Source organism: Diabrotica virgifera, chromosome 7, assembly GCF_917563875.1.
Source record: "Diabrotica virgifera virgifera chromosome 7, PGI_DIABVI_V3a".
NCBI classification, from domain to species: domain Eukaryota; kingdom Metazoa; phylum Arthropoda; class Insecta; order Coleoptera; family Chrysomelidae; genus Diabrotica; species Diabrotica virgifera.
Window position 1 is genome coordinate 162,592,415 of NC_065449.1, and position 13,525 is coordinate 162,605,939.

General features: G+C 33.3%; 1 protein-coding gene across 1 annotated transcript in view; it reads left to right on the forward strand.

Moving 5' to 3' along the window:
• Positions 1 to 13,525, forward strand: part of LOC114335423 (PHD finger protein 12) — a 150,911-nt gene that overhangs the window by 29,068 nt on the left and 108,318 nt on the right. The window contains exon 4 of the mRNA XM_028285663.2: positions 11,837 to 12,084. Coding sequence (XP_028141464.1) covers positions 11,837 to 12,084 — 248 coding nt within the window. The remainder of the gene's footprint in view (positions 1 to 11,836; positions 12,085 to 13,525) is intronic.

The following is a 13,525-nucleotide window of genomic DNA, read 5'->3' on the forward strand; positions in this document are numbered from 1 at the left end:
AGGATATGGTCTTTGGCATCCTATGACCCCCCACAAGGCACGTGGGTTGCTTGTTTGAAAGTATGCCTTTATATTAAGGACAGTGAGTAGCTACTCATTAAGGATTTTTTCATTAAATTTTTTTGTGATTAATGGTATACAGGGTGGTGAATCGTAAAACGGGCCATAGGAAATTCAATGTAAAATTCTAAACTGTTAAATTCCTGCTTCCCTAATTATTTTACATCAAAAGTCATGAGAAGCTATTTGTAGAGCATCAAAATCTGTATTAAAAACAAAAGTTAAAATTGTTCTACGATTTAACACATTCCAAAATTTTGAAAAATACCTACATTTGCCACAGTAGGTACGTGTGTAAAAGTTAGGCCCACGTTATTATTTAACTGATTGTTCGAACATTATTGACGTAGATGAATAAAACATCTTTATTATTATTACTTTCTCCTCAACTGAGGGTATCTTATCAATTTTATTATTTGTTAAACAAGAAATGATAAAATAAAAATTTGGACAGTTCAAATATTCTTTTAACTTCATTGTGACCGAACGCAACCGATACACATTATGGCACTGTGTGTTGCCTGACTTTGGCGTAATTCTCTGAAAAATTTATTATATTTTTAAAACATTTTGGAATATGTTTAATTCGTAGAACAATTTAACAGTTGCTTTAAATACAGATTTCAATCCTCTACAAATAGTGTCTGACGTGTTTTGATGTAAAATAAGTAGGGAAGCAGGAATTCAACAGTTTAAAATTTTACATTGAATTTCTTATGGCCCGTTTTCCAATTCACCACCCGGTACAGTGCTGTCGTAAGAGGGGGTACAACGGTCTCGTTTATTTAGATGGACTTACATAAGTTTTTATTCGCGGTGTGCAACTACTTGAAAGGGATACGAGAAACGATCGTGCGCGAATAGTGGAGAAATCTTGCAACTTTCGTAAATAATTCATATTGTCAGTTGAAATTGTCAAATTAACGTATATTTTCTACCTACTGTCATTGAAGAAGAAAAATTATAATGTCGCTCCACAAGATTGATATGATATGCAATTATTATATTATAAAAATAAATTTAATTAATTGTATTTTGCTTGTAGTACTGCATTCTAATAATTAATTTTATTTACTATATACAGTTGTTTACCTTTTAATAACATAACCTCGATCTTAACTTTTCTTCTTATGTTTTTTTGGGCTATGGCCTTGACAATTATCCAGCAACCAGGACTAATATAATTGGCCAATATAATTAAAGGTGCTAAAAATGTTGATGAGCTATGTAGTGCAGTCACTGAAGATGGATATGAGCTATTACCTCCGATTTCGTTGAACCTCCATCGATTTGCATGAAAATTGGTGAGTGGTTAGAGGATATCTCAAGGAACAAAGGTGACATGGTGCCAACTTGCGCTTTTACCCCGGGGGTGGATACCACCCCTCCTCGGGGGTGAAAATGATTTTATTAAAAATAACCCCACAATTCGATAGAGGGACAAATTATAAGCAAAATTTGTTATATAAAGTTATTAAAATAAATCAAAACTTTTTGAGTTATTAAAGATCAAAGATTTTAATTTTTCGTGAGAAAAATGCATGTTTTTAACCGATTTTTCATAAATAACTCAAAAACTATAAGTTTTTACAAAAAAGTTATTATTGTCAAAATTGAGGCTAATAAAAAAATCAAATAAATTTCTTACTAGAAAAACCTTTCAGTGTTAACTAAAAGTGAGTTATAGGTAATTGAATGTATATTTCTTTCGTCGAGTACCCAAATCTAAGTATTCAAGCTTAAATACCGGGAAAATGATGCATTTTATAACATAAACTTATTAACCATTTGTCAAAGCTCATAGAAATATCTATCAAATAAGCGCTCAAACAAGTTGATAGCATTAAAGTTTATGCACCAAAAATGTTTCAAAATGTCTCTTTTAAAAATTGTTCTAAAAAATGTTATTGTTTTTTTGTAATAACTCCGTTAATTTTTAAGGTAGCAAGTTCATCTAAAAACTGGTTAAAACATGATTCCAAGAGCTATTAAAAAACGTCAAAATAGTCATTTAAACCTCTTACTTTTTAAAAAATAAAAGGTTAACGGGCCCAGGTTATATGGTTCTCGCAGCAAAATTGAAATTTTAAACGTTTCTATCTCGGTTATTTTTTACTCTACGGAAATAGTAAAATGGGTAAAGTATTTGTAACAGAAAAAACTAAAATTTAGTTATATATCATTTTTTACGTATATTGAGTATTTTTGGAGTTATTATCAAAAGAAAATGAAAAGTACGATAATTTTAAAAATTCTGATTCTGAATTTTAATTATATCTTTTTTTCAAAAATATGCATTCTAAACCGGTCAAAATTGTTGAAATCATTAACTATGTTAACCTAAAGAAATTCTTGTGAGGATTACTACAAATTTTAATTTTTGTGGAAATGGCCTATGTTTTATTTTTCACTTTTTCCTAAAAAAAAATCGAAAGGGTTCTCTTATTTTCATCACAACTTGCTTAATTTTGATGCTATTAACATTTACTGAAGCTCATTTGATAAGTATTCCAAAGTACTTTGACAAGTTCTTAACAAGTATATTCTATAAAATGCATCGTTTTCCCGTTATGTAAGCTTGAATACTAAATTTGAGTACTCGTCGAAAAAAATATACATTCAATTACCCATAACTCACTTTGACATAACATTAGTTTAGTTCTTTGAGTAGGGAGTGTATTAATTTTTTTATTATCTTTAATTTTGGTAATAATAGCTTTTTTACAAAAGCTTATAGTTTTTGAGTAATACGTGAAAAACAGCTTTAAAACATGAATTTTTTTAAGAAAAAATAAAATCTTTGATATTTAATAACTCAAAAAGTATTGATTTATGTTAATAACTTTATATAACAAATTTTGCTTAGAAGTTGCCCCTATATCGATTTCTGGTATTATTTTTAATAAAAAAATTTCACCCCCGAGAAAGGGTGGTATCCATCCCCAGGGTAAAAGCGCAAGTTGGCATCATGTCACCTTTGTTCCTTGAAGTATCTTCTAACTACTCACCAATTTTCATGAAAATCGATGAAGGTTCAACGAAATCGGAGGTGAAAACCTTCAGTGACTCCACTAATGAAACCAGGTGTCGCTTTTCCGAACTTGTACGGTCCCAATATGTATTTTGACGAATTTGTGTAGAACACGAATTTTTTGGGTAGCAGTTGATCCGGATGTCAATAAGATTGTTATAAACAGCGATTATTCGCAAAAGAAAACATTTTTTTTTGTATTTTTTGGGTCATTCTAAGCAAAAAATGTTGTTATAAGTTTTTCCGTTGGATGCACAGTTTTCGAGATAAACGCGGTTAAACTTTAAAAAAATCGAAAAATTGCAATTTTTGAACCCGAATAACTTTTGATTTACAAATAAAATATCAATTTTGCTTACCGCATTTAAAAGTTTAAGTCAAATTATACCGGTTTTAATTATTTGCATTGCTGAAAATTAATTGTTTTATTGTTAAACAAAGCTATAAACAAATAGTGTTTGGGCGTTTTGACGCGTGCCGAATGCATGCGTTTTTATACATGCTACGTAGATATTGCCTGTTTGCAGGCGCTTGTTTTTGTACCTTCTCGTTCGATTTTAAACGGAGATGCATTGAAAACATCACTCAAGCACTATGTGTTTGTAGCTTTGTTTAACAATAAAAAAAGTTAATTTTTAGCAGTGCAAATAATCAAAATCGGTACAATTTGACTTGAACTTTCAAATGCTGCAAGCATAATTGCTATTTTATTTTTAATCAAAAGTTATTCGGATTCGAAAATTGCAATTTTTCGGTTATTTGAAAGTTCAACCGCGTTTATCTCGAAAACTATGCATCCTACGAAAAAACTTGTAAGAACATTTTTTGCTTAGAATTACCCAAAAAAAATACAAAAAAAAAATGTTTTGTTTTGCGAAAAATCGCTGTTATGTAATTCTGCAAGTTCTTTGTTTATAACAATCTTATCGACATCCGGATCAACCGTTACCAAAAAAAATTGTGTTCTACGGGTCAAATTAGATAAAAAGACTTGGGTAAGTCCGAGGCCGTTGTACCCCTCTGGCGACAGCACTAATACAGCCAGCTACGGGAAAATGTTTCCTTGTGGATTTTGATATTGTTTTAGCTTCTGGTCCCAATTAAAAATAATTTATATACATACATATACGAAATTTTACCCCGACTTACGCGAATTCGACTTAGCGCTTATCGCTTGATCCCATCTATGGAGTAAGTTCCGGATATTACGTATAATAATCGCCTGCTATCCCTGTTTTTAAACTGGAGCACATAGGAGTAAACTCAAAAGACAGATTCACACCCAATAATATCAGTAGAAAAATGGCCAAATTCATCTTCTGTTTTGGTTGACCATGTCGGCCTTCGAGGGTAATCTAATAATCAATATCTGACAACAATATACGACTAATTTAACGAGAGATGTCGCTGTTTTGCATCTCAAAGGTAGAATTATTGCATCGCGGTGATTTCCCTTAACTAGGCAGGCTGTTAATATTTGGTTTAGAGTTGTGACTGCATAGCTCCACCGAGGACTCGTGAGATGCAGAAATAGCTATCTGGAGATGGTGGTCCAACTCTGAATCAAATAAAAACAAAAATTGCCTTTTCCTTTTCCAATATAAGACTAATATAATAACACTAATACGTCGTTAAAGAGTTTTAACAACAACAGTTCTTTTATATAAATGTCAATAATGTCAAAATTTTATAATTTAGTGGAGTAAACTTGCCTGCGGTTGGACCAATTACAAACGAGCATTACAGCGCGGTAAATTTGAATTACTCCTTGTAGTTTAAAAACAAGGTAAAGGAATAACCAACGCGCACGGCTCCACATCTTTTAGTATTTAATGTATTTAATCCGAATGTTAACGAAAAGCGGATGACACGGAACACGTTCAGCCCCGGTATGACATTTTTTATGATCAAATATGAACGTTTAGATGACCCACAATATAATTTCCATTCAATTTTAGTTAATTGTGTTAATAATAAAGAAATGTTATAAATAGCGCAGTAGGTCTTCTTTTGAAGCTGAATAAGCTTGGATAAAACATCTAGACCAGGGGGTCGGCAACCTGCTGCTCTTTCGATGTGAAGCTGCGGCTGTTTAGTTCCACACGCAAATATTATTTATTTTACCAAAAAAAAACATTTAAAAAGCCTTTTGAATCGATTAGAATCGATTGAGGATTAGACACCGATCCTCTCAGTCACTTATACTCCCAGAAGTTAAGAACTTATACTGGTATTGCTACCGATCTCGAGACAAACTAGAGGGGAAGATAAAGCGAATGCCGTGCAAAAATGCATTGAGGAGAATGAGATCGATTTAAATAAAATCGTTTGAATAGCAACAGATGTAGCCAGAAGTATGACAGGAAAAACAAAGGGGCACCATCGATTCTTCAAAGCAAAATAAATCACGAAATTCACATCAAGAAACGCTTTGTGCCCAAACATTAGCAGAAAAAATAGTTGAGGTAATGAATTTGGTCTTCTTCTTCTTTTTATATAGACATTACTCTGTCTGTTTTTCAATGTGCCTCCAGTAAGTTGTCATTCCATCTTTTTCGTGGTCTTCCCACTGATCGTCTTCCTATTGGGGAACCGTCTCTCGCCGTCCTTACTAATATATTTGTTGTCATTCGGCTTATGTGGTCGTTCCATTCTACTCTTCTGCTTTTCACCCAGTTATTAATGTTGTCCACCTTGCATCTCCTTCGTATATCTGCACTTCTAGCTCTATCCCACATCCCACATGAATTTGGTGATCAAGATTATTAATAGCATCTTGTCAAAAGCACTATACGATCGTCAGTTTAAAGAATTCTTAAACGAAATCAGTATTCCGACCTCCTTCTTCACAATCACAATCAAGTGGCTTTCCAAAGGTAAGGTGTTGAAACGTTTTGCTTTGTGCTTGAATGAAATAAATACATTCCTAAATGAAAAAGGGATTAATCACCCTGAATTAGGGAACGACAAATAGTTGCAAAAATTTTACTTTGTGGTGGATATCACAGCGAAATTAAATGAGCTGAATCTAAAATTGCAAGGAAAGGGAAACCCAGCCTATGTTTTGGTGGAAGAATTGGTTTGTTTTGAAGAAAAATTAATTCTTTTTGCAGAAGATATTCAGAACGGCAATTACAGTGGAACCCCGATAAGTCGGCCTCCGATAACCCGGCAGTCCGGCTAACCCGGATCGATTTTCATCAGACAAAACAAACATTTTTTCACTTTGACTGATGACTTTTTTTACCAAGAAATGAGCAATACTGTATACAACTGTACGTAATTGAGATGTACTGTGCATATGTATTTCATGTTTTTGCAATTACAGTAGACTCCCTCTATAACGAGAAATAAAATGGCGGTCTAATTACCTCGTTATAAGCGGATCTCGTTATATCAGACAACAATAATATTGAAATGAGTTGATGTCTCTTACGTAGTTTATTAGATGTCGATGGTCGACCTGAATAAGGGGAGACTTCGCCATCGTAAATTGTAAACGTCCTACAATATTCAATATCGGTCGGTAGATAAACAAGAAGAAGTTTATTGCAGGCGGCGAGTTTATTACAGCACTTGCCTCGATAATAACACAGATGTTGGAAATTTTTATATACAGGTAGTTGGAGTGTTTATTTATAGCCATTACTGCCCTAAAAACAGGAAAACAGGTAAAAAACATATTCACCGGTTTCCTTTTTCCTCGTTATAACCAAATATGGCTCGTTATAGAGGATTACAGTTCAATAGGGATTTCATGGGACACCTAATAAATGTAACTCGTAAGCGAAACCTCGTAATATCCCTGTTCTTGATAAATGAACGTGGTCTGATATGAATAAATTAATTAATTTTTTTATCAAAGAACTTTATGTATGCGAGTACTATTTATTGTTGACAAAAAAAATTTGTGGCTCTTTAAAAACTTTGAAATTTTTGAAATTGTAATTTTTGACTCTTCCGACTCAAAAGGTTGCCGACCCCTGATCTAGACGATGAAGTAATGTCAGATGAAGATTATTAACACGTTTGGGAGCAGTGATTTATCAGGTGCAGATGATTTATCAGATGATTTTACAATTATAAAACAAACCTAAGCTTTATTTTTGTTTGGAATAAACATTTGTACAAATACATATGGCTGTTTTTTATGATTCATAACTTAACATCAAATTATCCTATTTTGAAACCGCAACCACTGAAGTGTTCCCCTAGACCGGCGTTATTCAATGGTATAATAATACATAAGTTTGCACCGTGTCTCTTCACCTGCTCACGCGGTCTCATGTAAAATTTAGTGAGACACACTCGTAAACTCACGCGGTCCGGCAAGATCACAGTACCGTAAAACAGCATCTGTGTCACGCGGGGCTTAACATGTTAACAAAGTGCCAGTGTTATCACTGCCAGTACTGTTCGGGTTAAACCGGTACGAAAATCAGAGTTCATGCTAGTGTTTCCTAACTGGCGAACACAATACTTATACTTCTTACTAAGAAAATTCTTAGTATAAAATATATACAATTTTTTTGTTTTTGCAACTGCAAAAGTGTATAATTAACATGATAGACGGAGAGGCAGCGCTGAAAAATCTAATTGAATTTACTAAAGCTAGATTGTTCACAGTTGATTACTGTGACTGTGTAGAGAAACATACTGTGGTCGGTCAAGCGAAACGTAGAACAGGGGTTACTGAGAGGGTATCAAAGTTGCTTTCCTACGAAGGTAATTATTTCCATTTACTAAGGCTGAAAATCAGTACACACATTCTAAATTAAATATAAATAAAAGTTATTATAGTCGGTAGCTGTATGACGGGACAGAGCCAGTCGGTCGGCCTCAATAGTCGATTGAGGAAATGAAGCATTTTGGCTCGCATTTTTTTCGTCCAGCATGGATTTACTTGAAATTTTCACAGAAGGTAGGGAATAGTCCATCTCGGGGGTGGGAATTTTTTATTACATTTTAACCATGTAATTTGATGTAAACAGTTTTTCTAAGAAAAAAATGCTTTTTACATTTTCTTCGTAAAACTAATATTTTTCGAGTTATTTGCGCTTGAAAATAACAGTTTTTCGACGAAAAAATCGACTTTTTTAGAGGGTCTTTTGAGAATACCTCGAAAAATATGCATTTAATAAAAAAACTGTAGATATCGAAATTGTATCTTTTAGTAACACAAACCAAATTCTTTTCCTATAATATCTTTAAGACCAATACAAACCGAGATACGCCATGTTAAAGGTTAGCTTTTTTCGTCAAATGCATAATTGGAAATATTCAAAGCCAAATGATGGGAAAAATTTGCATTTTTCGAGGAAAACTTAAATAATCTTTTTTCAAGTATACAATTAGACCTTTCGAAAAAAAAATAATAAAAAGTTTCTTGCATGAAAATTAAGCGACTTACAAAAAAATTTCGGTACCTGCTTTTTTCTACGAAAAAATCAGTGAAAACAACTCTCAAAATTCCTTCCTAATTCAAAATTGGTCTTCACCTTTCTGTAGTTCCTTTTATATTTATATTATCAATACACTCAAGGAGTTTGACCCATTTAAAATGCCTAATTTTGGAAAAATATATCTCACTGTGCTGTGTACTAGTGATGTAACGAATATTCGTATTCGCATTCGCATTCGCGAATATTCGCATGTTTTTGCATATTCGCATTCGCATCCGCATTCGCGAAATTTGTGCGAATGTTTTGCGAATATGAAAACCAGAAAAAAAATAATTTTAAGATAATATTAGGTTAATAAAATCAAAATCTATTCACTTCTCATCTTTTTTTATAAAGAAAAGGTAACTTAACCTCAAACATGCAGCTACTCTCAAATGGAAATATGCAGGACACAACAGCAGACAAAGATACGGAAGAGGGAACAAAGCGATAACTCACTGGCGACCTTGGGACTACAAAAGAGGAAGGGGCAGACCACAGCCGAGATGGTCGAATAACCTAAAAAGATCAGGCCATCGAATAACCAGATCGACAGCATTAGCACTGAACCCAGAAGAGTGGAAAAATAATGGGGAGCCTACGTTCAACTTTGGACAAATGAATGGCAATAGATAGATAGGACTTAACCTTGTATAATCACATTATCAGCCTTCACTTTTTTTATTATTTGGTATTATGTAATAGAGCTTAAGATTCAGATTGATTTACACTAAATATCAATTAACTTTTCATTATAAATGTAGTAAACATTACAAAAAGAGAAACAAATTTTAAAAAAACTGAATATTCGCATTCGCATCCGCATTCGCGAATGTCGGTAGCAGATATTCGCATTCGTATTCGTATTCGCGAATGTTCAAAAAATGACATTCGTTACATCACTACTGTGTACTGATTTTCAGCCTTAGTAAATGGATTTAATTACCTTCGTAGGAAAGCAACTTTGATACCCTCTTAGTAATGAGACCCCTCAAAACTGATTTTGTATGATTTTTAAAGAGCTATAAGACTGTGTAAATTAAATTCCGTAAGATGCCTTAGTTTTTAATTGGGGCGGGTTTAAAGGGCTCGAATAAGGGGTGTTTGCTGGTAAATAGAGGTTTTAAACAGCTATATCTGGCTAACTATTCACTATAATGAAAACGTATGCACAGGGTAATTTTAGCCATTAAAAAAGCTACAATTTAATAGTTTATAATTTTTTTTATATCTTCAGTATTTTCGAAGATATTTTGAAGTAAAAGGTGAAAAATACCAAATTGCAAAAAATAAATTTTTCTTTATACTCCAATTTTTCCAAAATTAGGCATTTTAAATAGGTCAAACTCCTTGAGTGTATTGATAATATAATTATAAAAGGAACTACAGAAAGGTGAAGACCAATTTTGAATTAGGAAGGTAGTTAGGGCGTTGTTTTCACTGATTCTTTCGTAGAGAAAAGCAGGTACCGACATTTTTTTGTAAGTCGCTTAATTTTCATGCTAGAAACTTTTTATTATTATTTTTTTTTTTTTTCGAAAGGTCTAATTGTATACTTGAAAAAAGATTATTTAAGTTTTCCTCGAAAAATGCAAATTTTTCCCATCATTTGGCTTTGAATATTTCAAATTGTGCATTTGACGAAAAAAGCTAACCTTTAACATGCCGTATCTCGGTTTGTATTGGTCTTAAAGATATTATAGGAAAAGAATTTGGTTTGTGTTACTAAAAGATACAATTTCGATATCTACAGTTTTTTTGATTAAATGCATATTTTTCGAGGTATTCTCAAAAAATCCTCTAAAAAAGTCGATTTTTTCGTCGAAAAACTGTTATTTTCAAGCGCAAATAACTCGAAAATATTAGTTTTACGAAGAAAATGTAAAAAACATTTTTTTCTTAGAAAAACTTTTTACATCGAATTCATCATCATTCTCTTTGCCTTATCCCTATGCGGGGTCGGCTTCCCTAATTGCATTTCTCCACACAATTCTGTCTTGGGTCATATCAATGTTAATCCCCTTTACCAACATGTCCTGCCTTATCGCCTCCCCCCAGGTCTTCTTTGGTCTTCCTCTCCTACTCCTTCCAGGAATCTGCACTTCAGCTATTCTTCGTATTGGGTGATTAACGTCTCGACGTTGAACATGACCGAACCATCTTAACCTATGCTCTCTCATTTTGGCATCAATTGGTGCCACACCTAGACTTCCCCTAATATACTCATTTCTAATTTTATCCTTCTTTGTCACTCCACTCATCCATCTAAGCATTCTCATTTCCGCCACATGCATTCGTTGTTCCTCTTTCTTTTTCACTGCCCAACATTCAGTCCCGTACATCATAGCCGGTCTTATGGCTGTTTTATAGAATTTTCCCTTCAGCTTCATTGGAATTTTTCTGTCACACAACACACCACTCGCTTCTTTCCACTTCATCCATCCAGCCCTAATTCTACTGCATGCATCTCCATCTATTTCTCCATTACTCTGTAATACCGATCCTAGGTACTTAAAACTATTGCTTTTCACAATCATTTCACCATCCAAAGATACCATTTTATTTGTAGTAGCTCCATCTTTAAATGAACATTCCAAATACTCTGTTTTTGTCCTACTAAGTTTTAAACCTTTTTCCTCCAGAGCTTGTCTCCACTGTTCCAGTTTTTGTTCTAAGTCTCTTTCACTATTTCCTACTAACACGACATCATCAGCATACATTAAGCACCATGGAATGTTACCCTGTAGTTTCGCTGTTATCTTTTTACTTTTTACATCGAATTACATGGTTAAAATGTAATAAAAATTCCCACCCCCGAGATGGGGTGGCAACCACCCCCAAGGCTTTAGCGTATGATAGCGGCATAATATAGAAAATGATCCTTGGACTATTCCCTACCTTCTGTGAAAATTTCAAGTAAATCCATGCTGGACGAAAAAATTGCGAGCCAAAATGCTTCATTTCCTCAATCGACTATTGAGGCCGACTACTATAAGGCAGCTGACCGACTATAATAACTTTTATTTATATTTAATTTAGAATGTGTGTACTGATTTTCAGCCTTAGTAAATGGAAATAATTACCTTCGTAGGAAAGCAACTTTGATACCTCTCAGTAACCCCTGTTCTACGTTTCGCTTGACCGACCGCAGTATGTTTTTCTACACACTAACAGTAATCAACTGTGAAAAATCTAGCTTTAATAAATTCAAATAGATTTTTCAGCGCTGCCTCTTGGTCTATGACCAATGACGATATGTCGTATTATGAATAATTGTCAATAACAAATTATTTTTATGATTTAGTTGAAATCCCGTACTCGAAGGTAGGAAGGAAAACGTTCAAGATGTCCAAGGCGCACGAGAAGGGACCAGGTGGAACAGTACCTCTGCCGGCTAAAAAATGCAGTGAATGTAGGAGATCTTGTAGAGTTGCACCACTAATTTCGTGCGACTTCTGTGAATCCTTTTATCATTTAGATTGCCTCGATCCACCTCTGACTAATCCTCCTTCGGGCATGTGGATGTGCCCACAGCATGTTGAACATTGTTTGGTAAGTAGGCAAATCTTAAGCGTCTTCGTCTGGTATATTAATATCGTTTTTTAAAAGGTTTAAATAGTTCAGATCAGCACTCAAAATTTTATAGAATTTAGGTCATATAATAGGCCATATTTTTGTTTGCACGTGAGGCCAGTAACAACTAATACCACTACATTTACACACACTTCCTAATTTTAGTTGACTTATGTTCACAGCTTGGCTTCAGAAACAGTTTTGGAACATGCGACGTTTTGCTCTATTCTGTATAAACGTACCCCTAAAAGAATGCAGTGATCAATGATCAAAGAAAGAACAGTATGCGGCAAAATAAACAGTACTGAAATCCCGGAATGGGACGTTTCGGCGTCGCCGTTTCGGCGTGGCCATTTCGGCGTGGCCGTTTGGGCGTAGAGCCGTTTCGGCGTAGGCCGTTTCGGCGTAGGCCGTTTCGGCGTCGGCCATTTCGGCGTCAGAAATTTTATTTTAGTTGACTAAATACCTACATTGAGGTTTATTGGTCAGGCAATTTTTTGGAAAAAAATCTTTTAATATAGTTATTTAAATACATTGGAGTTCATTGGTCACACAATTTTAACATTAATGGTCAAGTAGAAAAATAAACTAAATATATTTCTTTTATAAACATTTTGTTATATTTTATTCTGCAAATACCTATATTGGATTTTTTATTAATGCATATTAATAATAATTGCTGTTCTCTTAATTGTCCCAGAGCTAATTAGATGATAACTGACATTTTTCAACTTTAATTAGACATACATTATATGGTATATAGACGGAGAATTTTAATATTGTTAAAATATCTTTTTTAAGCAAAAATATTTGCAGAATGTATATTTTAAAAAAAAATTAAATTATACAATATTTTCTTGAAAGGAATCTGCTTTTAAAATATTTACCATTAGTTAGTATAATAATAGTTATCCCTATATTTATTGCAGTTTCTTCGAAAATTTAAATACAAAATTCTGTAAATCACATAATAATGTTATTAACATTTCCTCGAAAACTAAATTACCTGTTAATTCCAAATGACATTATCATGTATCAATTAGTTGTTGATTTCAAAAATTACATTATAATGTCATTAACGAGAGATGCAAGTTATTTGTTGATTTTAAATATTCGAAAACTAAATTAGTTGTTGATTTCAAAAATTACATTATAATGTCATTAACGAGAGATGCAAGTAATTTGTTGATTTTTAATCTTAAGGGAAATTTTAAGTAGGTACCTACCTATTATTGATTTGATTGGTTGGATTATTGAGGGTACAGCTATATAAACAGAGATCAGTTTAAGAGTTTATGTAGTGTCTTATAATATTTCATAGTAGTATTTATACGATATACAGACGAAGAATTTTTAAGCTATGGAACGAAAAATTTTATCGACCAGAGGAAGAGAGAAATTTACCACTGATGGTTTCATG